Genomic DNA, 27,670 nt, shown 5'->3' with positions numbered 1-27,670 from the left:
ATGCCATCCTGACCCGGAGCAGAGCCTCCCCGCATATTCTTGACTATTTTAAAAATATCAAGTCGTGTCACAGGTTGCAACTCAAAAGTCACATCGGTAGAATGATCTACATCACTCACCAATAGTGGACCACGCTCTGGATTGCACCCGCCAAACGAGCTCCAACATTTGAAAAGAAATTATTGAATGAATTACTAATTCGCTTGATGTCCGACTCTGATGGCACTCCATCCCCGTGAAACTGTGCCAAGGGGAATCCCCCAGCCGCACCCAGCCTGCATGCCAACTCATTTACCACTGACCAAAACTTTTTAGGATTCCCTCCAGCACTATTGATTTTTTCCTTAAAGTAGTTTGTTTTTACATTTCTGATTGTTGAATGTAAGACGTTCCTATAAGTGTGGTATTGCTGACGCAATTTAATATTGAAAGGTTGCCTTTGTCACAAAGTGAATTTTTGTGATGGATGGAGAGCCGTCGTCTAGTGCAAAGTTTAGTGAATTTATTCTATTTTAGAATAAGAATAGGGTCGACTGTCTGATATATTTTGTTAGACTTGTAGTTGTGTATGTGCATCATCACCATCGCTGTCAACCCCTATAAATCATCAGCAACAGATTCATCATAACCAGAAATTTTCAGATCTTGTTTACCACTCTGAGCATTCTCGTTTTAGTATAACATTAGCAGCACCTGTATCATCAAAACAATAAGCGGCTACCAAGTCGGGTCGGTATTGTTCTTCATGAAATTTCTGGAATAGAAAGATTGTTTACCGGCCTAATTTAGTGTAGTAATTAGTATCATTGTCATCATTAGCTGCACCCTTAACATCAGGAGCAGCTGAGTCAAATCCTGTCACATGACCAGTGGCGTGATCGTCTTTTCAGACTTCCATTGGTCGGCAATCTCTTTTCCCCCGGCCTCCCAACTTTCAGTGACCCAGTGCTGCTTCAAGAAGACCTGGGAGAGAGGCAGTTGTTCGGTGGTTGAGCGTGAGATCGGGTCGCGAATCTCCTCTCCTTACAACGTTCCCGATACTGATTATTTATAGGAGAATTATTCTATTTTATGTTAACATAGAATATTGTAGGACGAGTTCCAGGCAACTCGGAGTTAGAATTCCCCTGTGGGTTTTCCTTTCTAGTCAGCTATTTTTCCTAAATTCGTATCACTGGGAGTGAACGTGTTATCCTTGGTTTGAAACCTGTAAGGGATCTCAAGTTTGTGCTACAAATAGTTGAGTGGGAAATTTGGCTAGGCTCTTATAGCAGATTATTTTTGAGGGCTTAATTTTTAAGTCTCGACTCTGTCGCTTCACAACGTTTAAGTTTAGTGTGGAATTTGTTCGCTATTCTCTGTATTTGGTTCTGCAGTGATTCAGGTAACTGTATGTTAGGACTGGTCACTTGTGTGCATTTCCTCTCCTGTAATAAGGTAATCTCAGTTTTGAGGGCTGTATTTTCCTTATTTAAATTTCATATCATTAGGTGGCCCTGTATTTTATCTTATTTAGCAAATTCAGAATTGCTGTAATTCCAAGTAGGAAAAGCCAATCCTTTTCCTACAGAACTCAGGTGCAGCTTGAGCTCGTCCTTGTCGAAGTTTCTAGACTGCGACATCCTTTCTCTTTCTCTCTCGTAACTTTCCCCATTCTATAATCCTTCTACAGCTTGAGGAATTCCTCGCCAAAGTTTCTAGACTGCGGCATCCTTTCTCGTACTTCCTCTGCAATTTCCCTATTCTAAAACCCTGCTCTCAGGTACAGCTCGAGAACGTCCTTGTTGAAGTCACAGACTGCAACGCTTCCTGCTCTCAGGTGCAGCTTGAGAACGTCCTTGTCAAAGTTCCCAGACTGCGACGCTTCCTGCTCTCAGGTACAGCTTGAGAACGTCCTTGTCGAAGTCTCCAGACTCCAGCATCCTTTCTCTATCTCTCTCTCAACTTTCCCTATTCTATAATCCTTCTAGCTCTCAGGTACAGCTTGAGGACTTCCTAGCCGAAGTTTCTAGACTGTGGCATCCTTTCTCTTTCTCTCTCTCAACTCTCCCTATTCTAAAATCCTTCTTGCTCTCAGGTACAGCTTCAGAACGTCCTTGTTGAAGTCACAAACTGCAACGCTTCCTGCTCTCAGGTACAGCTTGAGAACGTCCTTGTCGAAGTCCCCAGACTGCGGCATCCTTTCTCTATCTCTCTCTTAACTTTCCTTATTATATAATCCTTCTAGCTCTCAGGTACAGCATGAGGACTTCCTCGCCGAAGTTTCTAGACTGCAGCATCCACTCTCTTTCTCTCTCTAAACTCTCCCAATTCTAAAATCCTTCTTGCTCTCAGGTATAGATTGAGAACGTCCTTGTTGAAGTCACAGACTTCGACGCTTCCTGCTCTCATATACAGCTTGAGAACGTCCTTGTTGAAGTAGACAGACTGCAACGCTTCCTGCTCTCAGGTACAGCTTGAGAACGTCCTTGTTGAAGTCACAGACTGCAACGCTTCCTGCTCTCAGGTACAGCTTGAGAACGTCCTTGTCGGGGCTCCAGACTGCGACGTCCTTTCTCTTTCTCTATCTCAACTTTCCCTATTCTAAAATCATTCTTGCTCTCAGGTGGGGCTTGAGAACGTCCTTGTCGAAGTTCCCAGACTGCGTCGCTTCCTGCTCTCAGGTACAGCTTGAGAACGTCCTTGTCGAAGTCCCCAGACTGCGGCATCCTTTCTCTATCTCTCTTAACTTTCCTTATTCTATAATCCTTCTAGCTCTCAGGTACAGCTTGAGGACTTCCTCGCCGAAGTTTCTAGACTGTGGCATCCTCTCTTTTTCTCTCTCTCAACTCTCCCAATTCTAAAATCCTTCTTGATCTCAGGTACAGCTTGAGAACGTACTTGTCGGAGTCCCCAGACTACGACGTCGTTTCTCTTTCTCTCTCAACTTTACCTATTCTAAAATCATTCTTGCTCTCAGGTGCAGCTTGAGAACGTCCTTGTCGAAGTTCCCAGACTGCGACGCTTCCTGCTCTCAGGTACAGCTTGAGAACGTCCTTGTCGAAGTCCCCAGACTGCGGCATCCTTTCTCTATCTCTTTCTTAACTTTCCTTATTCTATAATCCTTCTAGCTCTCAGGTTCAGCTTGAGGACTTCCTCGCCGAAGTTTCTAGACTGCGGCATCCTCTCTCTTTCTCTCTCTCAACTCTCCCAATTCTGAAATCCTTCTTGCTCTCAGGTACAGCTTGAGAACGTCCTTGTTGAAGTCACAGACTGCAATGCTTCCTGCTCTCAGGTACAGCTTGAGAACGTCCTTGATGAAGTCACAGACTGCAACGCTTCCTGCTCTCAGGTACAGCTCGAGAACGTCCTTGTTGAAATCACAGACTGCAATGCTTCCTGCTATCAGGTACAGCTCGAGAACGTCCTTGTTGAAGTCACAGACTGCAACGCTTCCTGCTCTCAGGTACAGCTCGAGAACGTCCTTGTTGAAGTCACAGACTGCAACGCTTCCTGCTCTCAGGTACAGCTTGAGAACGTCCTTGTTGAAGTCACAGACTGCAACGCTTCCTACTCTCAGGTACAGCTCGAGAACGTCCTTGTTGAAGTCACAGACTGCAACGCTTCCTGCTCTCAGGTACAGCTTGAGAACGTCCTTGTTGAAGTAGACAGACTGCAACGCTTCCTGCTCTCAGGTACAGCTTGAAAACGTCCTTTTTGAAGTCACAGACTGCAACGCTTCTGCTCTCAGGTACAGCTTGAGAACGTCCTTGTCGGGGCCCCAGACTGCGACGTCCTTTCTCTTTCTCTCTCTCAACTTTCCCTATTCTAAAATCATTCTTGCTCTCAGGTGGGGCTTGAGATCGTCCTTGTCGAAGTTCCCAGACTGCGACGCTTCCTGCTCTCAGGTACAGCTTGAGAACGTCCTTGTCGAAGTCCCCAGACTGCGGCATCCTTTCTCTTTCTCTCTCTTAACTTTCCCTATTCTATAATCCTTCTAGCTCTCAGGTACAGCTTGAGGACTTCCTCGCCGAGGTTTCTAGACTGTGGCATCCTCTCTTTTTCTCTCTCAACTCTCCCAATTCTAAAATCCTTCTTGATCTCAGGTACAGCTTGAGAACGTACTTGTCGGAGTCCCCAGACTTTGACGTCGTTTCTCTTTCTCTCTCAACTTTCCCTATTCTAAAATCATTCTTGCTCTCAGGTGCAGCTTGAGAACATCCTTGTCGAAGTTCCCAGACTGCGACGCTTCCTGCTCTCAGGTACAGCTTGAGAACGTCCTTGTCGAAGTCCCCAGACTGCAGCATCCTTTCTCTATCCCTCTCTAACTTTCCTTATTCTATAATCCTTCTAGCTCTCAGGTACAGCTTGAGGACTTCCTCGCCGAAGTTTCTAGACTGCGGCATCCTCTCGCTTTCTCTCTCTCAACTCTCCCAATTCTGAAATCCTTCTTGCTCTCAGGTACAGCTTGAGAACGTCCTTGTTGAAGTCACAGACTGCAATGCTTCTGCTCTCAAGTACAGCTTGAGAACGTCTTTGTTGAAGTCACAGACTGCAACGCTTCCTGCTCTCAGGTACAGCTCGAGAACGTCCTTGTTGAAGTCACAGACTGCAATGCTTCCTGCTCTCAGGTACAACTCGAGAACGTCCTTGTTGAAGTCACAGGCTGCAACGCTTCCTGCTCTCAGGTACAGCTCGAGAACGTCCTTGTTGAAGTCACAGACTGCAATGCTTCCTGCTCTCAGGTACAACTCGAGAACGTCCTTGTTGAAGTCACAGACTGCAACGCTTCCTGCTCTCAGGTACAGCTTGAGAACGTCCTTGTTGAAGTCACAGACTGCAACGCTTCCTACTCTCAGGTACAGCTCGAGAACGTCCTTGTTGAAGTCACAGACTGCAACGCTTCCTGCTCTCAGGTACAGCTTGAGAACGTCCTTGTCGAAGTCACAGACTGCAACGCTTCCTGTCTCAGATACAGCTCGAGAACGTCCTTGTCGAAGTCCTCAGACTGCGGCATCCTTTCTCAATCTCTCTCTCAACTTTCTTTATTCTATAGTCCTTCTAGCTCTCAGGTACAGCTTGAAGACTTCCTCGCCGAAGTTTCTAGACTGCGGCATCCTCTCTCTTTCTCTCTCTCAACTCTCCCAATTCTGAAATCCTTCTTGCTCTCAGGTACAGCTTGAGAACGTCATTGTTAGAGTCACAGACTGCAACACTTCCTGCTCTCAGGTACAGCTCGAGAACGTCCTTGTTGAAGTCACAGACTGCAACGCTTCCTGCTCTCAGGTACAGCTCGAGAACGTCCTTGTTGAAGTCACAGACTGCAACGCTTCCTGCTCTCAGGTACAGCTCGAGAACGTCCTTGTTGAAGTCACAGACTGCAACGCTTCCTGCTCTCAGGTACAGCTCGAGAACGTCCTCGTTGAAGTCACAGACTGCAACGCTTCCTGCTCTCAAGTACAGCTCGAGAACGTCCTTGTTGAAGTCACAGACTGCAACACTTCCTGCTCTCAGGTACAGCTCGAGAACGTCCTTGTTGAAGTCACAGACTGCAACGCTTCCTGCTCTCAGGTACAGCTCGAGAACGTCCTTGTTGAAGTCACAGACTGCAACGCTTCCTGCTCTCAGGTACAGCTCGAGAACGTCCTTGTTGAAGTCACAGACTGCAACGCTTCCTGCTCTCAGGTACAGCTCGAGAACGTCCTCGTTGAAGTCACAGACTGCAACGCTTCCTGCTCTCAAGTACAGCTCGAGAACGTCCTTGTTGAAGTCACAGACTGCAACGCTTCCTGCTCTCAGGTACAGCTTGAGAACGTCCTTGTTGAAGTCACAGACTGCAACGCTTCCTGCTCTCAGGTACAGCTCAAGAACGTCCTTGTTGAAGTTACAGACTGCAACGCTTCCTGCTCTCAGGTACAGCTCGAGAACGTCCTTGTGAAGTCACAGACTGCAACGCTTCCTGCTCTCAGGTACAGCTTGAGAACGTCCTTGTTGAAGTCACAGACTGCAACGCTTCCTGCTCTCAGGTACAGCTTGAGAACGTCCTTGTTGAAGTCACAGACTGCAACGCTTCCTGCTCTCAGGTACAGCTCGAGAACGTCCTCGTTGAAGTCACAGACTGCAACGCTTCCTGCTCTCAGGTACAGCTCGAGAACGTCCTTGTTGAAGTCACAGACTGCAACGCTTCCTGCTCTCAGGTACAGCTCGAGAACGTCCTTGTTGAAGTCACAGACTGCAATGCTTCCTGCTCTCAGGTACAGCTCGAGAACGTCCTTGTCAAAGTTCCCAGACTGCGACGCTTCCTGCTCTCAGATACAGCTTGAGAACGTCCTTGTTGAAGTCACAGACTGCAACGCTTCCTGCTCTCAGGTACAGCTTGAGAACGTCCTTGTCAAAGTCCCCAGACTGCGACGTCCTTTCTCTCTCTCTCTCAACTCTCCCTATTCTGAAATTTTTCTAGCTCTCAGGTACAGCTTGAGGACTCCCTTGCCGAAGTTCCTAGACTGCGGCATCCTCTATCTTTCTTACTCTTAATTTTTCCTACCCTGTTTAGCGCGAGATCTCAGTTCCAGACTAGAGATCGTTCCCGTCGCGGTCCTCAGACCAGTGAGAGGTGTATGAAACCTTACGCAGAGCCGGATCCCATTCACAGATTAGAGATCGACCCAGTTGCGGTCCTCTGACCAGCGAGAAGCTTAGGAGAATCCTTGTAAACCTTTCCCCAACCTCTCACAATAGTCGACATACTGACTACTAATTTAAAAGCGTTTCGGACGATTGAGAGTGATTCCCCTACCCCTAAGGGCAGTCACAGATTTTCGGAAATTCTGTTTAGCAGTTTCAGAATTTCTGAAAATCCTTTCGCAGCTGCAGGCTCGCGATTCAGAAATTCGACACCCGAAACCTCATCCTCTGAGCTTTAATTATCATAAAATTAAATAGATATACTATCTTTAGCTAGCAGGTTCAGCTTGCTGAGAACTATATCGCGATTCACAGATCGCGAGTTATTGAACAAAACCCCATTAGTTACAGGAAGGAACAATCCTATTAACGAATCTCCATTCCCCAGGTCCGATAAAATATTCCCTATACCTCAAACTCGGTATACCATATCCTGTACCACTTATGCCTCTCCAATCATATTAATCTAATACCGGGTGCGCAGGTTAAGTCTGCACACCAACAGCCCGCAGTCACAAATGCGAAAACCGTAACAAAATTCTATATTATTGCTTGTTGGACTCCATCCCGAATTCCTCCACCTACAACCTTTATTCCGGGCTTGCAGGTACAGCTTTGCTCGCCGTCAACTCGCAGTTGGTTCATATTGCGTACTACCTTTACAAATATAATTATTTGTGGGGATCTGATATCCGGATCCGTATCCTTGGTTAAGGTTACCTCAATTCTCCCTAACACCCAACCTGAATTCCAAGAGCCGAGGGCCGAATCGGCCAACAACGCACGGGCACACACTCTTCCCTTCAAGTTAAATACCTCCCGCAAAAGACAGAGGGTAAAGAATCAGGATAGGGGGAGAAGTGTAGGTCCGGTATCCCCACCAGTCAGTACGGTCACCGACCCCGACCCATACCCGGCTGTAGCTAGTCCGCGTCGTAGCAATACTTCGCAATTATTAGGAAACCTAGAGGGTGGAATAGGACAGCCTAATACCTTAATACCCTTTTGCTCAATTTGTCTCGGAATCTAATAGAATTAACAAGGCTCTGAGTTATCCAGGGTTTTATTTTCCTGTTTTTAGCTGTTACTGATTTGGTCCGTGTATTGCCTTCTATGGCTGACTGGACAACGCTAATAAAAGTATCAGTTGAATAATCAACATCATCCCTTACATCAGTTACACAGCCCCAATCAGTCGACAACAAGGAAGCGATAACGGCATTCCAGTCAGTAACCCTGTAAGTTGGTGGATCTCTCCCGTGACTATGCCCAAGATCGTTGGGCGCTCCAGAGCTAAGTTGAACTAATATGGGATAGTGATCGGTAATTGATGATTCTATAATAGCTGATTTTATTTGAAGTTTTTTGTCATTTTTCAGGAAGAGATGGTCTAAACAGGAGTTCCCGCGGGACGTGTTACCCTGTTGATTAAACTTATAGATCCCAACTCATGCATCATATCAAGGTAACAGTCCTGCGGGGAATTCGGAGGAACATCCAGAATGTTAATATTGACATCACCACAGAATAATTGTAAATGATACTTATCGTTTTTGTTAAGAAAATAGCTCTGAAGCGCCAAAACAAACGAATCGAGACAAGAGCTAGGGCTACAATAGGCGGACAACAGGTGGCAAGGCATGCCGTTCAGATTAAAGGTCAGGGCTAGGCAGTTGGCGACTCCCCCAGGCACAGCTGATCACAGGAGGTAACGGCCAACGAATCATCAATGTAGACCACAACACCGTCATTCTGATTTAATTATTTGTTGTTCGAAAATAATTATATCCAGGGAGCTGCATCACAACATCATCATCCTCCAACCAGGTTTCGGTTAAAACAATACAACTAATTTTAAGTTTGTTAAAACTATTTAAAAATACTGTGAATTCATCAAAGTTTCTATTATAGCTATGTATATTCATATGGAGTGTATGGAATTCATATTCATGCTTCCTATTTCAAAATATCTTTCTAATGCTTGAGTACTATTGAATGTTAAACTGTCATTTTAATTGGATTCTATAATGCATTCATCGTCGGTGAAGAACATGAGAGGCACATCATTCTTCTGTCACCGGCTTATGTAGATATTGTATTGTTAAAATGAATTTTAATATTCAACTCCAATTAAAATATAATGTAAATCGTTTCATAATAAAAAACGGAATAGAGAGTAAAGGAAAAAAATGAAAAAGCATAAAATCAACGAAAACGAAAATTTAGTTGCTAAGCAATTAGCTAATTGGACTCTTAATTACTGAAACATTATTCTAATAATCCTACTGAAAAATATTATAGAAATTAATACAAAATAAGCATGATTTGCATCACAAATTTGTAAAGATAAAATAGAAAAAAAGTCCAGATCCCAAACTGTAATCAGAATAACCACAAATAATACTGAATAAAATCAACGAAATTCAAGACTTAGACTCTATAATCCAATTGAAATGCGATATTGGAACCTCTATTACTAAAAAATGATACTAATATTATTTCTAATTAAACTAGTAAATAATATAGAATGGGTACAAAGTGAGCATGTTAACCCGGAAATAAAAATTATGAATGAAAAAAAAATAAAACAAGGCTCAGATTACAAACTTCAATCTGAATTAGAAAGGGTATAAAGGAAACATTTAAAAATTAGAATAAACGAAAATTACTCAGTGATAAGACATCCATTTACGATTCAACGTTTCTTTTAGAGTATTCACGTCTTGCTTACCAATTTTAAAATCGTCGAGTGTGGCTTTAATAATGTCCCATCGTTCATTATTTTCTTTTCGAAGAGCAGTAGCTATGCTTGGAGAACAGTGATAACTGTCCTCACGTGATAACTCACCCTCGCGACCAGCACTGTAGCAGCGCTGCACTTATCACACCTCCAGTTGACATTACGTGTTGCGACGGATTTTGAAGCGTCTCATTTTCATGCACCCGGCGTGGAAAACCATCACAATCTTTACACTTGAAATTATCCTGCTTTAGAGCTACGTCGTTTAAACACTTTTTGCACTTATTAACAATTTTCGATGCGAAATAAGTTTAATTTATAGGCCAACACTATGAAATACTATTGAGTTTAACACGGACAAAATAAGCCGAGTGACAGATAAGGAACAAACTAGCTACTTATCAGGCGCTCTGATAGACGATGCTCACTCATCGAACTCCGAACTAGAACTGAGATGGACCAGAAGTGACAATGTTTTTTCGCCTCATGTACAGTTAGAATCTACTTTATTGAAAAAAAAACTTTTTCTTGATATTATTTTCACTAAGTTACATTTTTTCCAGTCATTATATTACCACAATTATTATTATTTAACTTATTTATTTATTATTACTACCATTCAAATAAAATGTTCAATCATCTTATATGTTTATGTTAAATTAATGAAATCTTTTGGTACTCGTTGCTAGCACACAAACTTAGGTTTTGCTGGCTAAGTTAAAATTCAATTTTTATTCTGTATAAGTATGGAGTATTTGTTTTATTCATTATGTTATCTTTATAATTGGCAAATAAATGATTTTGATTTCTGATTGAATGTATACAGTTCTAACCCGGCAGAAACAGTACCGTCAACAACAGTACCGACAGTACCTTTGTTTCTTTTGAATCATATTTGAATGAAAAACAAATTACTTTCTTGTTGCTCAAAAATTCTGATCCACCATCTTGGAACTGTCAATTCGAATTCAACTTTATTTCACTTAAATGAGAATATAAGTTACGGAAGCCTCAGCTGACGTCTTCCACTATCTCTATGGAGACAGCTAAGATTATGATGTTGATTAAATAAACAATCATTCTTTGTCTGAGTTTGAATGAGACGTTTTATTCCTATCTACTTAACTGGTGCCGAAACCAAATATTATCTAGTTTTTTAGTTGAAGTTAATAGGAATTTTTCGGATAGATTTTGAAAATGCCAAGGAGGAAAAAGGAAATTGCATCAATATTGAAATTACCGGAAAGAACCACCACTTATGGACGTGAAATGTCTCATGAATTTGATCGGATCAATTCAGGAGTTTCAAGGAGAGGTAAAAGAACGGCTAAGCTCTAGCCGGTGTGCTCCCCCTGTTATCTCAGTTATTATTGAAGATATCGACTCAAATTTTTTGTTAAATGAAAGAGGAGGAAAAAATAAAGCGCGCTAGCCTATTTTTATACGATTTAGTTCGACTTTAATATTAGAAATAGCTGTTTCAAAACTAACCTTATTTTGGAGAAAGGACGATTCTAAATATATTCTTTATCTCACTATTTTTGAAGGTATCACTCAATTTTTTTTCTGATGAAGGAAAAAGGAAAAATAGGTGTTGCTTCTATGAATTTTATTTTGAAGACTAATTGAAACATTAAAAAAACAGTTTGAATTTCTGAAGTGAGACTCAACAATGAAGAATGAGGTTATGTAGCAATGAAGAATGGAACTGTGATTAGTGAAGCCAATAGCACAGCTGACTCATATATGGCCGAATTAAGATTTAAAAAAAGCGATTGCTCGAATGAATGTTCGCATCAATTCAACTTCTTCGAAAGTGATTGAAGAGGTAACTGCAGGCAAGCATGGACATTGGAATACAATGAAATTGATTAATCAATGAATTAAATAGAAATTAGATTTATTCTGGGGAGTTTTTCATTAAATTAACAAAGCTGACCCTGAACAGAACAGAAATGGGTAATTTCTAGTTTATGGACTAAAATTGTATCCCACAATATTGTATTGCACAATAATTGTATCTCAACTATTTTTGAGATATCAATCAATTTTTTTTTGATTGAAGAGGAAGAAAAAATAGGTTGTCGGTAATATAATTTTATCTTAAAATACTAATTTAAACTTAAAACAATTAGGTTCTGGTTAATTTATGTCAGTTCAAGTCATTTACATTTATAGTAATTAATGATTTATAGAGCAATTGAACATTGAGATAGGATCAAGAGTTCGATAAAGAGATTTTTCAAAAGTATAGACTCTTGGAGTATGGAAAGAACTATAATGTTAAGAACTAGGAGTTGAAGAATTGGTGAACAATGTACAATTGATCACATTTTCTGTATGACAATGAAAATTTTAATTGAATGAACTTGTTATATATATTTGAACTCCCGCCTATACAGAGTAGCCAACATAAAATATGCACAGAAATGAAGAAAACACTGATTCATTTATTACCAACAACATTTATTATACATGAATAGATATGTTATCACAAACATTTGCATTATAATCTAAATTATTATCTATTGTACATTTCTACACTACAACATTCAAAAAGATCAGACAGGCATTGAATTTGAAACACAAAGACAGACACATTCATAAGGCGCTGTTCACCTGTTCTAGTACTTTCTATTCTGTATCATATTCGATTTAACAATATAAAGTGTTCAATAAAGATCATTGAAATAATTCTACTGAGAGTTCTTATTCTTTCAAAAATACACAACAGAACTCTTGAATCAAGTCAAATAATTACTAACCTGAACAAGTATGACCAAAGCTTACTGAGCCTGGGCCAAGACCAAATCTCTCCTAAACTAAGCTTTTTCTAATCTGAGATTTTCCTAACCTAAGCTTTTCCTAAAATTAGCTTCACCTAACTTGAGTTTTTCCTAACCTAAAGCTTTTCCTAACCTAAGCTTTCACTAACCAAAGCTTTCCCTAACCAAAGCTTTTCCTAACATAAGCTTTACCTAACCTTAGCTTCTTCTAACCTAAGCTTTCCCTAACACTTGACTTTTTCCTGACCTAAGCTTCTCCTAACCTAAGCTTCTCCTAACCTAAGTTTCTCCTAACTCAAAGCTTTCCCTAACCTGAAGCTTTTCCTAACCTAAGCTTTCACTAACCAAAGCTTTCCCTAACCCAAGCTTTTCCTAACCTAAGCTTTACCTAACGTTAGCTTCTCCTAACCTAAGTTTTACCTAACCCAAGCTTTACCTAACCTTAACTTTTCCCAACCAAAGCTTTTCCCAACCTAAGCTTTTCCTAACCTGAGCTTTTCCCAACCTAAGCTTTTCCTAACCTTAGCTTCTCCTAACCTAAGTTCCTCCTAACTTGAAGGTTTCCTCAACTAAGCCTTCACTAACCAAAGCTTTCCCCAACCAAAGCTTTTCCTAACCTCAGCTTTCACAAACCAAAGCTTTCCCTAACCAAAGCTTTTCCTAACCTAAGCTTCCTCTAACCCAATCTTTTCCTAACCCAACAGTTTCCTAACCTAAGTTTCTCCTAACCCAAGCTTCTCCTAACCTAAGTTTCTCCTAACTCAAAGCTTTTCCCAACCTAAGCTTTCACTAATCAAAGCTTTCCCCAACCAAAGCTTTTCCTAGCCTGAAGCTTTCCCCAACCTGAGCTTTCACTAACCAAAGCTTCCCCTAACCAAAGCTTTTCCTAACCTAAGCTTTACCTAACCTTAGATTCTCCTAACCTAAGCTTCTCCCAACCTAAGCTTTTCCTAACTTTAGCTTCTCCTAACCTGAGCTTTTCCTAACCTTATCTTTTCCTAACATAGGCTTTCCCTAACCTTGGATTTTCCCAACCTTAGCTTTTCCTAACCAATTTTTCCCCAACCTAAGCTTTCCCTAACTTGTACTTTTCTTAACCTAAGCATTTCCTAATCGAAGCTTTCCCCAACCAAAGCTTTTCCTAACCTAAGCTTCCACAAACCAAAGCTTTTTCAAACCTAATTTTTTCCCAACCCAACAGTTTCCTAACCTAAGTTTCTCCTAACCTAAGCTTTTCCCAACCTAAGATTTTCTCAACCTAAGTGTTTCTAAGCTAAGACTTCCTAACCAGATCCTTTCTATGCAAAATCTTTCCAACCTAACCTCCCCTAACGAAAACTCTCCTAACCTAACCTTTTTCAACCCAAACCATTGTAACCTGAGTTTTTTATTATCCCCAACCTAACAAAGCCTAACTCGAACTAACAAATGCAGTCCAGCCAACCATTGAGCTCCCCTCTAACCAAGCATAGTCCAACCTAATTAAACAAAGCCTTACCAGATAAAGACTGAGCAACCCTCAGACTTGCTCAGTCTTCATCACTTAAGGTGTGATAGTCACATAAACTGTGGTAGGTAGGGTTTCATCAATATCATTAGATACAGGAGAAAATGTGATCAGCAGTAATGGTTAGCTCCATTTAAATATTCTCAACATTTTCAGGCAAACACGGCACATTTTTGATATTTTCCAGATTTCCTATCAACTTCATCAATAGCATTAAATACAGGAGAAAATGTGGTCAGCAGTAATGGTTAGCTCTTTGATGGAATTAGAATATTTTTTTCAAATTTGATAGCCTACATATGAGTTCTAATTCAAATTATTTTTTCCCAAAATTGGATTTTTTTTTTTTGAAAAAATTAAAGATAGTGAAATTATAACTGAAACCGTTTTAAGCATAAGTTAGCCTGTGGTACTTTTCTGTAAGTTGTATAATTCTGAATGATCGAATAAATAAATAAACTTTAATTAGACTATTAATACCTAATGAGACTTCACAAATTTAATACCCATGGGGTTTACCAATTTTTTCAAAAAAAGTATTCCAATTATGGGAAAAAATGTAGATCAAATTATAATTTGAATATATCAAATTGAAGTTTGTAAACAATAACAATAAAAAAAATTGAACTCTTGAATCATTAATCGAACAAGTTGAAATCGGAATCTTTCTTATCGAGCAATTTTAAAAACCGATAACTCTATTTAGCATGCTTCAAATTGTGACCTTTAGAGAATAGAGCAGCAACTCTACAACTCTATGGTGCTAGTAAAAAGAAAAACATGATAGAATTATAGGTTGGACAAAATTCAAAATTTGCTGTTAATATTAATGAAATTAAATTCATTGATTAGAATTGTTATTCAGTTACCGACACGTATTTTTTCTTCTTCTTTCATTGAAAAAATTGATTCCCATAATATCTTTAATAATAGTTGATACAAATCATTATTATTTTGAATCGTCCTTTCTCAAGATTAAGGTTAGTTTTGAAACAGCTATTTCTAATATTAAAATTTGATCAATGGTATAAAAATATGCTAGCGCGCTTTATTTTGTCGTCCTCTTTCATTTAAAAAAGCTTGAGTCGATATCTTCAATAATAACTGAGATAACAGGGGGAGCACACCGGCTAGAGCTTAGCCAAAAGAACTAGTCTATTCTTGGAGAGAATGGATGCCATCCATTCTCAAATTATTGACAGCAATTTTGATGAATAACAACTACAAATTGCATTCGTTTTTCTTGTCTAGAATAAGTACATCAATCATGGTTGATTCGGGAGTATCGTTCAGTTCATCTTGGGAGGATGTTAGAAAAGCCCTTAAAGAACGTTATGCAGGTGCAAGGAAATCAGTCTCTGCAATGGCAATGAGAGTGTTGGAATTGAATCGTGATTTGGGAGAGTCAATTGGTAGTTTTGCCAATCGGTTATCGCAATTGGTTAAAGAATTGAAATCGAAAGTTTTAGATTCGTGTAATACTAAAGAGGAAGGGGTATGGAGAAATAAAATCTATGAAGAGTTATCAATGGAAGTTTTGTTAAGAGCAGCTTCGGAGCGAGTATGTAAGAGTGTGAAAATTGCAAAACCTCAGTCTTTAGAAGAGACTATTCAAATTGTCAAAGATGAGGAGTCTTATTGGAAAGAAGCTAGTCATAGACACTCAAATTGGAGAGTGGTTGAGAATGAGAGAAGATATTCACTTAATAGTAGAACCTCTCCTGTTTATGGTAACAGATCGAACCAGAAATGGAGAACTGATGTAAAGGGATTGGTTACTATGGGAAAGGAAATAGAAAGGAAAGAGAAGGGAAATTCGCACGAAACGAGTGTTGAGAGTGTAGGGAAGAAGGGCATTTTGCCAGAGAATGTCCTTACATTTATAGAAAGGAAGTTACCCCAAAAAAGAATTTGGAAGAAGAGAAGTCAATGCTTTGAGGAGGAAGGAAAATCGCAAAAAAAATTTGGAAGGTAGTTCTGATGGAGAGAGTTTAACTCACTCCTCAGATAGTGAAAATAGCTGTTACCGTTATGAAAGTCAATATCGAGAGAAAAATGAAAAGACTGGCTGAATTGAAGGAAAATAAATCAACCAAATTATCGACAAAGAAAGGTAGGAATAAAGATTGAGGATTTCGGATGAGGAATATAGGTAGCAAGGAACAAAAAGTGGATTGCAAAAAAGGAGAGCTACCTATATTTTATGTGAAGAGTTGGGATGTTTATTGCTTGTATGATACAGGATCGGACAGTACAATAATTTCGGAAGAAGCATTAATAAAATTGATCATAGTTTAAAAATAGAAGGGTGTTCTTGTGAAATGTTAACTTTGACAGGAAGAAAAGCTTTAAAAGGGGAAGTAGATTTAAATCTGTTTGGATTGATTGGTTTTAAAAAAATTATGAGAGTTCATGTATCAACAGAAATAATGAACAACAAGTATGATGTGATAATTGGTTGTGATATGATGAGAGATCTTAGAGCTGCTCCTATCAATATAAATGGTCAATGGATTATCAAGTTGGGGGATAGAAATTATAAATCGAAAAGTTCAATTGCTAAAGAAAAACATTTACTAATGGGTTCCATTGTGAGAGGAAATTGTAATGAACAATTTATAGACAAGGAACAAGAAAAATTAGCATTCTATATGCTGGAAAAGTATAAGGACACTTTATATAATGAAGGAGAGAGTCTGACAACAACAGGGAGAGTTCAGCACTCAATTCAATAAAGTCATCAAAACCAATATTTATAAAAGCCAGAAGGTATCCACATGCAATGGAAAAAATCATTAGAGAACACATTAAGGATATGCTAGAACAGGGCATTATAAAAAGTCTATCTCTCCATTTTGTAATCCATTATGGGTTGTACCAAAAAGTCTTCCCCTGGAGAACCGCCAAAACATAGGGTGGTTGTAGATTTCAGAGTTTTAAATGATCAAACAGAGTTGGAGAGATATCCCCTTCCAAGGCTAGAGGATATGATTGATAGAATGCACGGAGCTAAAGTTTTCAGCACTCTGGATCTAAAGTCGGGATACCATCAAATAAGAATGAATCCAAGGGACATGGAGAAGACAGCATTTAGCTTTGAGAGAGGACATTATGAATTTACAAGGATGCCTTTTGGGTTGAAAAACGCAGTACCAACGTTTCAAAGGCTGATGGATGAGTTTTTAGAAGACATAAATGAAGAAGCAATACAAATCTACATTGATGATATCATTGTGTTCAGCAAGAATCTCGAAGATCATAAAGCACATCTCACACAGTTATTTGAAAGAATAAGGAAGTTTGGCCTTAAGCTGTCAAAGGAAAAAACTAACTTGTGTCAATCTGAAGTGAAATTCATGGGTCATGTGATTTCGGAAAGTGGAGTTCGTCCCGACAGCCAGAAAATTAGTGCAATAAAAGACATTCCAATTCCAAAGAATTTGAAAGAGATAAAAACATTTTTAGGCATGGTCGGCTATTATAGAAATTCATTCACAAATTTGCACAGATGACTGAACCATTAACAAACTTATTAAAAAGAGGTGTGAAGTTCCACATATCATCAGATGTTATCCAAGCAGTTGAAAAGTGTAAAGAAGCAATTTGTTCAACGCCTATACTTCAGTTTCCAGATCTTCAACAACCCTTTACATAACAACAGATGCTAGTGGGGAAGCAATAGGAGGTGTACTATCCCAAAATGAGAAACCGGTTGCTTTTGCAAGCAGGAAACTTACTCCGGCCGAGAGGCGTTATAGTACAATTGAAAGGGAATTTCTTGCTATTGTATGGTGTGTTGAGAATTTTAGACCATACCTTTACGGAAATTAATTTGTGCTAAGAACAGATCACATGCCACTTTTATGGATGAATAAGCTGAAAGAAACATCCGCCAGGATAACCAAGTGGATAGAAAAATTGGCTGTTTACTCATTCAAAATTCAACACATTAAAGGAGTAGATAATGTAGTTGCTGATTGTTTATCTCGGAATATAAATCCTCTACAAGTGAAGCAAATTAATTTGGAAGTGATGGAAAATTGCATTATAAATGATAAACGTAATCAAATAATCCTTGAAAGACAAAACTTTGGAGGTATAACAAAAACTACCCATCGTTATGGCCCAATTCATACTTATACAATTACAATTGGCCCTCAGGCGACAGATGATGAACTGAAACATACAATAAAGCAGTTGATGGTAAGGGGGAAAGTTTATTTTATATTTTCCAAGGAAAAAGATTTTATTGATAAAATTAAGAGCTTTCATAAAGATGAATGCTGGGACTCAAAAATACACTTGATAATTTGTGATAGACAAGTTAAAACAGTTGAAGATAGAAGAGAACAACAAGAAGTTGTAGAACAATATCACATTGGAAGGACCAACCATAGAGGGGAAAAGGAAACGTTGCAACACCTGAAACGGCAGTATTATTGGCTGAATATGGCCAAAACAATAAGAAATGTGCTGGGAAAGTGTGCAGCATGCAATATAGCAAAATATGACAGAAAGCCTTACAAGACGCCTCAGATGGTCACACCTACTCCCGCAAGACCAGCAGAAATAATTCAAGTTGACATTTTCTATTACAATAAACTGAAGTATCTTACTACAATCGATTGTTTTACAAGGCTTGCTTCTGCATGGATTTTAAAGAATAAAACAGCCAAGTGCATGGAACAAAATTACTAGCATTTTTTGGGCTCTTCAATACCCCCAACATGTTGTTAATGGATAAAGGAAAAGAATTCGACAACAATCGGATCAAAAACTTTTAGAGGAACTTGGTATCGACAGCCACTTCACTACAGTAGGACATCCGCAATCTCATGGAATGATGGAACGTTTACATAGCACGCTAACTGAACATTTGCACTTATTAGAAGTTGATAGAAACATCTGTGGGGAAGAAGCAATGGCAAGAGCTATTCTGGCATATAATAGTAGCATACATTCTTCAACAAATTTTTCACCATTTGAGTTAGTTGAGCATCCAGAGGAGCATAGAGAAGTGGAGAGAAAAATCATGAACGAGAAAGTTCGGAGGACAAAAAAGTATAATTTGGAGGTGGCTGAAGACATGAATAAAATAAAAGTAGGTGACATAATCTTCAAGAAAAATCATCACAAGAGAACGAAATCGGATCATAGATTTGTTGGACCATATGAAGTGATTGATCTACTACATAGGAACCGAGTGGAGGTAAAAAAGCAACACAACAATGGACGAGGTAGACATGAAATTGTGCATTTGAGTGAGATTAGAAGATCGAAAAGGAACTATAATGAAGATGAGTAAGGAAAGATTTCCAAAATGTTTTTATTATGTTGTTTTCCATGTTTTGTTTTTATGAGTTCTATTTACATCTCTATAATAGAGATAGTAAAGACTGGAGGGGGGTAGTTACGGAAGCCTCAGCTGACGTCTTTCACTATCTCTATGGAGACAGCTAAGATTATGATGTTGATTAAATAAACAATCATTCTTTGTCTGAGTTTGAATGAGACGTTTTATTCCTATCTACTTAACTTATACTCATATCACATGATTCCGATACAGAATTTCAAGAGCAAATGAATGATCATTCTCAATCTTTCTTGTATTCAGTATGTTGTTGAATAATCTTCTAGGCCTATAATCTTTCATAGTTGTTGAATAAACTTATTTATTCTGAATAAAAAGAAACACATCTTAATGGTAGATAGCTATTTACGTATTTAGATCGTGAAACGCGGCATTATTGCTTGAGCAAAACAGTTTTTCTTCTATTGTGTAGGGACACCCTTCAATCAGTCTATGAGTTGAAGAATCTGTCTGATATATCATGTCTGATTGGATATGTAAAGAATCAGGTCAATCAATTCATACTTGTGCTTCAATAAAGCTGTTTAAACTAAACGTTAAATTCGTTTTCCTACAGTTACCCGAAAAAGTGCTCATTCCCGCATCAATTTATTATAGTACGCAAAATACCTTATTCCCACACCCAGTGCGGGAATGTAGATTTGAGTGCGACTAAGACCTTGTCGCACTCCAAATTTGCAACATAACAACACAATACTTATTTGTGCAACTAGTGCGCAAAGTGACAGTTTGCTGCACTGAAAGAAACGTTTACGCACGAGCCGTAGGCGAGAATGGTAGGGGATGCTGAACAGAATAGTTATTTGTGCAACTAGTGCACAAAGTGCCACTTTGCTGCACTGAAAGAAACGTTTACGCACGAGCCATAGGCGAGTGCGGAAAGATGGTTTCTTGAGTGCAGCAGAGGAACTTTGCGCACGAATTTCACATTAAATTTCTCCTACAGTTACCATTGACTATGAAACGTGGGTAATCATGGGTAAAATCGTCTGAAATCCATCAAATGTTTGTGTGTGTAATGCTGTTATTAATGAAAACCTTAATTTTTGTCAAAAAGTATAAGGTAGTAGTATTTGAATGAAGGGGCGGCTGTCACTGATGTGGTGGAAAATGAACTAGGCGTCCTTAATATTATTATAACGTGGACCTCACTATACCACAGTCACTGTTACCAACTTCATTTTGATTTTGCTGCACTGGTGCTTCATATAACCTACTAACTATTTTGCATTGCCATGTTGCAAATCTGGAGTGCAGAAAAAAATTTTCCCACACTAGAGCAGAAAATTGATTCTTTGCGTTCTTTAATCAGTGCAGGAATGGCCACTTTTCAAGGTAACTGTAGGAAATAGTTATTAGTGCAACTAGTGTACAAAGTGCCACTTCGCTGCACTGAAAGAAACGTTTATGCACGAGCCATAGGCGAGTGCAGAATGATGGTTTCTTGAGTGCAGCAAAGAAACTTTGCGCACATATTGCACATTAAATTTTTCCTACAGTTACCATAGAATGTGAAAAGTCAGTAATAGACGGTGAACATATCCTATACCAAATGAAATGTTTGTTTGTGTAAATCTTTAGTACTTTTAATGCTGATAATAAATATTGCAACCATTTCCACAACAGAATTGTTCCAAATTCAGTCTAAAAGACAATAGAATGAATACTATAAAGTTGTATGAGATTCAATTATAATAATACTTCATCTACAAGAAGTCATCAGCAAGTGTGGAAATGGCCATATCACTTGTCTATAATATGAATATGAATGTAATATGAATGTCTATATAATATGAATGTCTTGAATATGTTTTTGAGTCATCAATGACAAACGTTATACTTCACCTATGACTAACAGTTTAATATTCTGCTATCTGATAACATGAACGTTTTGCAGAAAAACTTTGCTCATACTTATACAGTGCCCATCAATTTGTTTTATTGATAAATTTGTCCATGCGATCAAAGCTGTAAGCTTATGTTTTAATTTTTCTATTAATGTAAATTAATAAATAAGCTAATATGCCCAGGACTGATTAAGGATTAGGCTAGTGATCAGCCCTCAGGACAGACTTGAGTCTAACCTGACCATTCTATGAAATTTTCATGTGTACTATTTATTCCAGTTCCAAATATCCTCAAGTTTGAGTCTGGATGATATATTATACACAATTAGTGTAAAAATATAGTTTCAGCTTGTTTTTTCTTGTAAATACATTAGTAAACGTGTCAATTTGGCCTTTGTGCTTTTCTGGCCAAGTGACAAGTAGCCGCATGAAACGTATAATTAAGGTTATACTGCATTATTTTAAACGTGATTGAATTATATTATATAGACATCACATTTACCTGAAATGCTAAACTTCAATCAATTAAGTCACTGTTGAGTAAACAGTATAGTGTAAATCTAGTGTTTTTGTTTACGGTATTCAATAACATCTATTCTGTAGCCTATTCTGTTTCTAATTCATCAATGGCATTCATTAAAGTTGTTCTACGAAAATGTAAGTAGAGATTTTTGGGGGAGTTGAAGACTGAATACCTTTTTTGAAGTGTATATATTTATGTTTGAAACCTAATAGATCCATTATTGTTTTGAAAATATAACAATCACAGCTTTAGTATCACTAACACCACACGAGTAACCTAACCACAAAAGTAAATAGAGATATAAAAATACTTGATTCCTTGATCATAAAAATGATCAATAAATGTTTCCAATGTATTCCATTTAAAAATATAGGCATCTCACACATAAAAAATCGTTCATGATAACTTGAATAGAAATAAAATACTGATATTAAATACTATTAAAACTTCTTGTTTATTTACTGTTCATTATCCAATATCTATCTCGCGGTAATGATCAGCTGGTTTTCAAAAATTTTCAGCAAGCAACATATTCAGGTTTACCAACATTTCTTTTACTTTGCTGCACTCTACCGTCATAAAGCATGTTAACTATTTTGTGTTGTTATGTTGCAAATTTGGAGTGTGGCAAAGTACTTTGCCGCACTCAAATATACATTCCCGCACTGGGTGTGGGAATAAGGTATTTTGCATACTATAAATGATGCGGGAATGAGCACTTTTTCGGGTAACTGTAGGAAAAATAGTTAACACGCTTTAAGACGGTAGAGTGCGGCAGAGTAAAAGAAATGTTGGTAAACCTGAATGTTGCTGGCTGGAAATTTTTGTAAAACAGCTGATTATTTAATTACCTTCAGATATTGAATAACAAACAGTAAGTAAACAAGAAGTTTTGGTAGTATTCAATATCAGTATTTTTTCTCTATTCAAGTTATCATGAACAATTTTTCATGTCGGTGATGCCTATATTTCCAACTGGAAGACATTGGAAACATTCATCAACAATTTTTATGATTAAGGAATCAAGTATTTTTATATCTTTATTTACTTTTGTGGTTAGGTTACTCTTATGTTACTGATACTAAGGTTGTGATTTATATATTTTCAAAACAATAATGTATCCATTAGGTTTGAAACATAAATATTTACACTTCAAAAAAAGTTATTCAGTTCTTCAACTCTCCGAAACATCTCTACTCCCATTTTCGTAGAACAGCTTCAATGAATGCCATTGATGAATTAGAAACAGAATACAGAATATATGTAATTGAATACCGTAATCAAAAACACTGGACTTACTATAACCTGTTTACTCAACAGTGACTTGAATGATTGAAGTTCAGCATTTCAGGTAAATGTAATGTCTATACAATATAATTTGATCACGTTTTAAATAATTCAGTATAACTTCAATTATACATTTCATGCGGCCACTGTGTGCTTGGCCAGAAAAGCAGAAAGGCCAAATTGGCACGTTTACCAATGTATTCACAAGAGAAAACAAGCTGGAACTATATTTTTACACTAATTGTGTATAATATATATTATCATTCAAACTCAAACTCGAGGATATTTGGAACAGGAATAAATTAATAGTACACATGGAAATTTCATAGAATGGTCGTCAGGTTAGACTCAAGTCTGCTTAATCCTTGATCAGTCCTGGGCCTATTAACTTATTTATTCATTTGAATTAATAGAAAAATTAAAACATAAGCTTACAGATTTGATCGAATAGAAAAATTAATCAATAGAACAAACTAATGGGCACCTTATAAGTACAAGCAAAGCTTTGCTGCATAACTTTTGTGTTTTTGGATAGGAGAATATTTAACTGTTAGTCACGGGTTAAGTATAACGTTTGTGAGGCTCATTGATGGCTCAAAATACTTATCCATAACACATAAGTGATATGGCCATTTCTACACTTGCTGATGACTTCTTGAAGATGAAGTATTATCATAATTGAATCTTATATAACTCTATAATATTCATTCTATTGTCATTTACACTGAATTTGAAATAATTCTGTTGTTGAATGATTGCAATATTTATCATCAGCAATAAAAATACTAAAGATTTGCACAAACAAACATTTCATTTGTTATAGGACATGTTCACCGTTTAATACTGATTCTTCACATCCTATGGTAACTGTAGGAAAAATTGAATGTGCAATACGTGCACAAAGTTTCTTTGCTGCATCAAGAAACCATCATTCCGCACTCGCCTATGGCTCGTGCATAAACGTTTCTTTTAGTGCAGCAAAGTGGCATTTTGTGCACTAGATGCACAAATAACTATTCTGTTCAGCATCCCCACGATTTGTGTTCTAACCGGCGTTTACTACAGACTTGGTTTGGTCGTTCAATAGGCTCTAAGACAAAAATGAGGGCTTGAACTCACCTTACACTCCTGTATAAACGTTTTGATTCTCAGGTAACTCTTAAAACAACTCGAATCAGCTGCAATCATGTCGAAAAAGACGTCCGATTTATAACGGTATAACTTGATGCCACCAAGGAGATTTGATTGTGATATCATATTTGTCCTCTTACACCTGTCACCGACAAAAATCATAATAATAATAATAATAATAATTTTTTTTTTTTTTTTTTTTATTCAGATTTCTCTCACATTACATGAATGATAAGTTTCACAAATTGAATTAATCATCTTATATCTATCATACATGAAGTGAGAATCTATTAAAATTTTCTTATTATATTTTTGTGGCTGCCCCATGAAGCTAATTCTAGCTTATATTGAGGCATTGTACATACTCAGAGATATTTTTCAAAGATTTGAATTTATGGATGAAAATGTTTTAGGAAATACAAATTTGTAGATGTGTTTATTTCGTGGTAATAATGTAAGAGTGATATTTTTATCTATTGAATTGTGGAGTAGTAATTTTTAATTTCTATTTTCACTTGTCTGTAAGTGTCTAGATGTTGTAGATGATTCGGTAGACTATTGAGAATGGATGGTACAAAATATTCTGGTACAGCTTTTCCTATTTCAGTGAAGTATTCTGGTGTTCTATATTGTGTGTGTCTGGTGTTGTATCTGTTTTCATTGGTACGTCGATAAGCATTTTCAAAATAGTATTTCAGCAGTATTATATAATTGTACAGGTTTCTGAATGAGAGCAGTTTTAAAGTGTTTGTATCCACTCCTTGGAAAAGTATTCTTTTAATTCTGTTGATTAGCTAACTTACTGGGTTCAATATATAATTGGGTGCATGTCCAAAGACAGTTATACCATATCGTATTTGAGATTCAACGAAGCTGAAGTAGACTGTTCGTTTTGCTTTCAGAGGCAGTAATTCTCTCATTTGGTAACACCTATGTGCTATGTACCTCAGTTTTTTTGCTAGTATCTGGGAATGGGTGTGCCACTTCATGTTTGAGTCAAAATTCAGTCCAAGATATTTTACTGTATCTGAGTGTTTAATTTTCTTACAGTTGCATGGATTGAAAGTGGTGAAGCATTTATAGCTATGACTTTTAACTCTATTGTTTGGGTCAAGGATGTTTATACTCATTTTTGGGTTTTTAAATACTATTGTTTTTGTCTTTGTACTGTTTATATGTATATAGTTGTTGTGGAAGTATTTTGTTATTGTGTTCAAATCTTTTTGTGAATTTTCAGCTGCAGTTGTTAAACTTTTACTTGCAAATAGCATAATGGTATCATCCGCATAGTTGTATACTTCTCCCTTGAAGTTGCAGTTTTTAAGATCACTTATATATAAATTGAATAGTAGTGGTGATAGAGGGGAACCCTGAATGACTCCAAATGTTTGAGATTTTGGTTTACTAATATTGTTTCCAATTTTCACCATTGTTTCTCTGTCACTGAAATAATTCTTCAATAACTCTAGATCCATTCCCAATACTCCCATCTTGCTCAACTTCTCTATCAGTATTTCATGCTGGATAGTATCAAATGCCTTGCTCAGATCCAGTAGTACTGCAAGGGTTGTTACTCTTTTATCTATATTCTTATTTATTTTGTATGATACTTTTTCTAGCAGTTGTGTTGTAGATTTGCCGGGTACAAAGCCATATTGGTTTTCATTTAGCAGATTGTTTTGTGTTGAATAGTTGAGTAGGTCTTCGTGCATAATAAACTCCAGTATTTTCATTATAATGGAGATCGCACCTATGGGTCTATAGTTTTGTATATCTTTTTTCTGTCCATTTTTATAGATAAGTTTGAGGATCGTTGTCTTCATTTTTGATGGAATTTTTCCTGTTTTTATTATGGTGTTGTATAAGTGTAGTAGGATTTCTTTCAAGTTTTCAAAGTGATCTTTTATATGTTTTGGTTTAATATTGTCTATGCCGGGTGATGCTGTTGTATTCAGTTTTTTTACTATTCTTTGTAATTTATCCATGTTTATTGTATTGACTATTGCTGTGTATGGTTCAGTTGTATGGTTTTCATCAGTTTCTGAAATTGATACATCAAGGATATCTGTTGATATGTTTTTATTCATTTCTTCTATTTTATTTTTGAAGTGTTCATTAAAGTCTTCACATAATTTTTCAAGTTCTTCTCCTTCTCTGACTTTAAAGTTCCCGACTATTGTTGACTGTATTGATTTTTGCTTTACATTTAGAATTTCATTAACAGTATTCCATGTCTTTTTAGCATCTCCTATGTAGTTGTTTATTTTATTGTAATAATATTTTCTTTTCTCTTTCCTTATCATATCGGTTAGCTTATTTCTATGTCTTCTGTATTCGTCTTTCAGATCATTATTATTAGGTTGTCTTTTCAATTTGCTCCATAATTTGTCTTTCAAGTTGATATGGTTTTTTATTATCTCTGTAATCCATGGTTGTTTGTGTTTATTACTTTTTCTGTTGACTGTTATTGTTGCTCTTTCATACATATTATTGAATTTGTTGACTATAGACTCATATATTTTTGTTGGGTTGTTTGATGTTAAGTGGTCGTTCCAGTTTGTATTATGTATCATACTTCCTACTATTCGGTCAGAAATTATTTTTCTCTCATCTATTCTTGCCTCTTCTTTATTATTTTGAATGTTAAATACCACCATGTAGTGATCTGCTATCTTTGATTTAATGACTATAGTTTCTATTCCAGTTGGGCTCATTCTTGTATTGATATGATCTATGCATGTTGATGTTATGTGATCACCATATAGTTCTTCTCTGGTTGGATCGTTTATTCCAGTTTGTATTCCTGCTGTATACAGTATGCTTAGATATTTTTGTGCTTGTACAGTGATATTTTGCTCCTGTATATCAATATTCATATCTCCCAGGATAACAAGATTTTTTTATCTTTAATATGTTGATTGTTTAGCCATTATTCTAGTTCTGTGTTAAATTGGGATACACTATTAGATGGTGGTCTATAGAATACGGCAATCAAATATTGTTTTTCATTAATTGTCATTTCAAATAATATGGACTCACTAACTGTAAAGCTATGAGGTATGGAATTGATGCTTTTCTGTAATAGACTAATATACCACCACCCGCTCTCGTCTCTCTACTATAATTGAGATAGTCAAAATCTGGGATATTAAAGGACTCTATCTCATCTTCTTTTGTGTTTGTTCCAATTAGGACAAGTATTTTTATTCTATCCAATACTCCGCTCAAGGTTGCCATTAGAGTATTCCAGTGCTTCTTAATACTTCTAATATTCAGCATAATACATTCAAATGATTTTGTATCGGGTATTGAGTTTTTGAAGTCTTGAATAGAATTGTAGGTTTTTGTGTGTATTTGTTCGATATCAAACTGTTCCATCTTTATTGATGAGCTGAACAAGCTTTGAATATTCTAGTCAATGTGGGTTGTAAGAGGATGTATGATGTATGCAGGTTTATGTTATAATCTAATCTGAATTTTGGTTTGAAGAAATCAGTTTTGATTATGGGCTTTTGTGTGTGCCGATGTGAATAAAATATTTTCAATCTAATAATAATAATAATAATAATAATGATAATAATGAAATCATTTTCCAATACCATCCCCTTTGGGAACGGAGAGTTAAGAAGAAGAAGAGGAAGAAATAGAAGAAGGAGAAGAATAACAAGGAATATACAAATGTATATGTTCATACAGAGTGTCCCACCAAGGTTGTAATAGCCGTTGACCATATATTCTACTCGACATTTCTGACAAAAAATGTTCAGTAAACTTTTCTCCTATCGACCTTGGTTTTCGAGAAATATAGTTCTTTT

At 37.2% G+C, this 27,670-nt stretch overlaps 1 protein-coding gene across 2 annotated transcripts in view; it reads right to left on the bottom strand.

Annotated features, from left to right (window-relative positions):
- The window catches only part of LOC111059816, a 380,452-nt gene that overhangs the window by 132,340 nt on the left and 220,442 nt on the right, over positions 1-27,670 (bottom strand). For both annotated transcript variants that reach the window (XM_039435597.1, XM_039435598.1), the window contains one exon: positions 23,844-23,997. In XM_039435597.1, the coding sequence (XP_039291531.1) occupies positions 23,844-23,997 (154 nt within the window). The remainder of the gene's footprint in view (positions 1-23,843; positions 23,998-27,670) is intronic.

Source organism: Nilaparvata lugens, chromosome 9, assembly GCF_014356525.2.
Source record: "Nilaparvata lugens isolate BPH chromosome 9, ASM1435652v1, whole genome shotgun sequence".
In the NCBI taxonomy this organism is placed as follows: Eukaryota; Metazoa; Arthropoda; class Insecta; order Hemiptera; family Delphacidae; genus Nilaparvata; species Nilaparvata lugens.
This window is presented reverse-complemented; position numbering and strand designations above follow the sequence as displayed.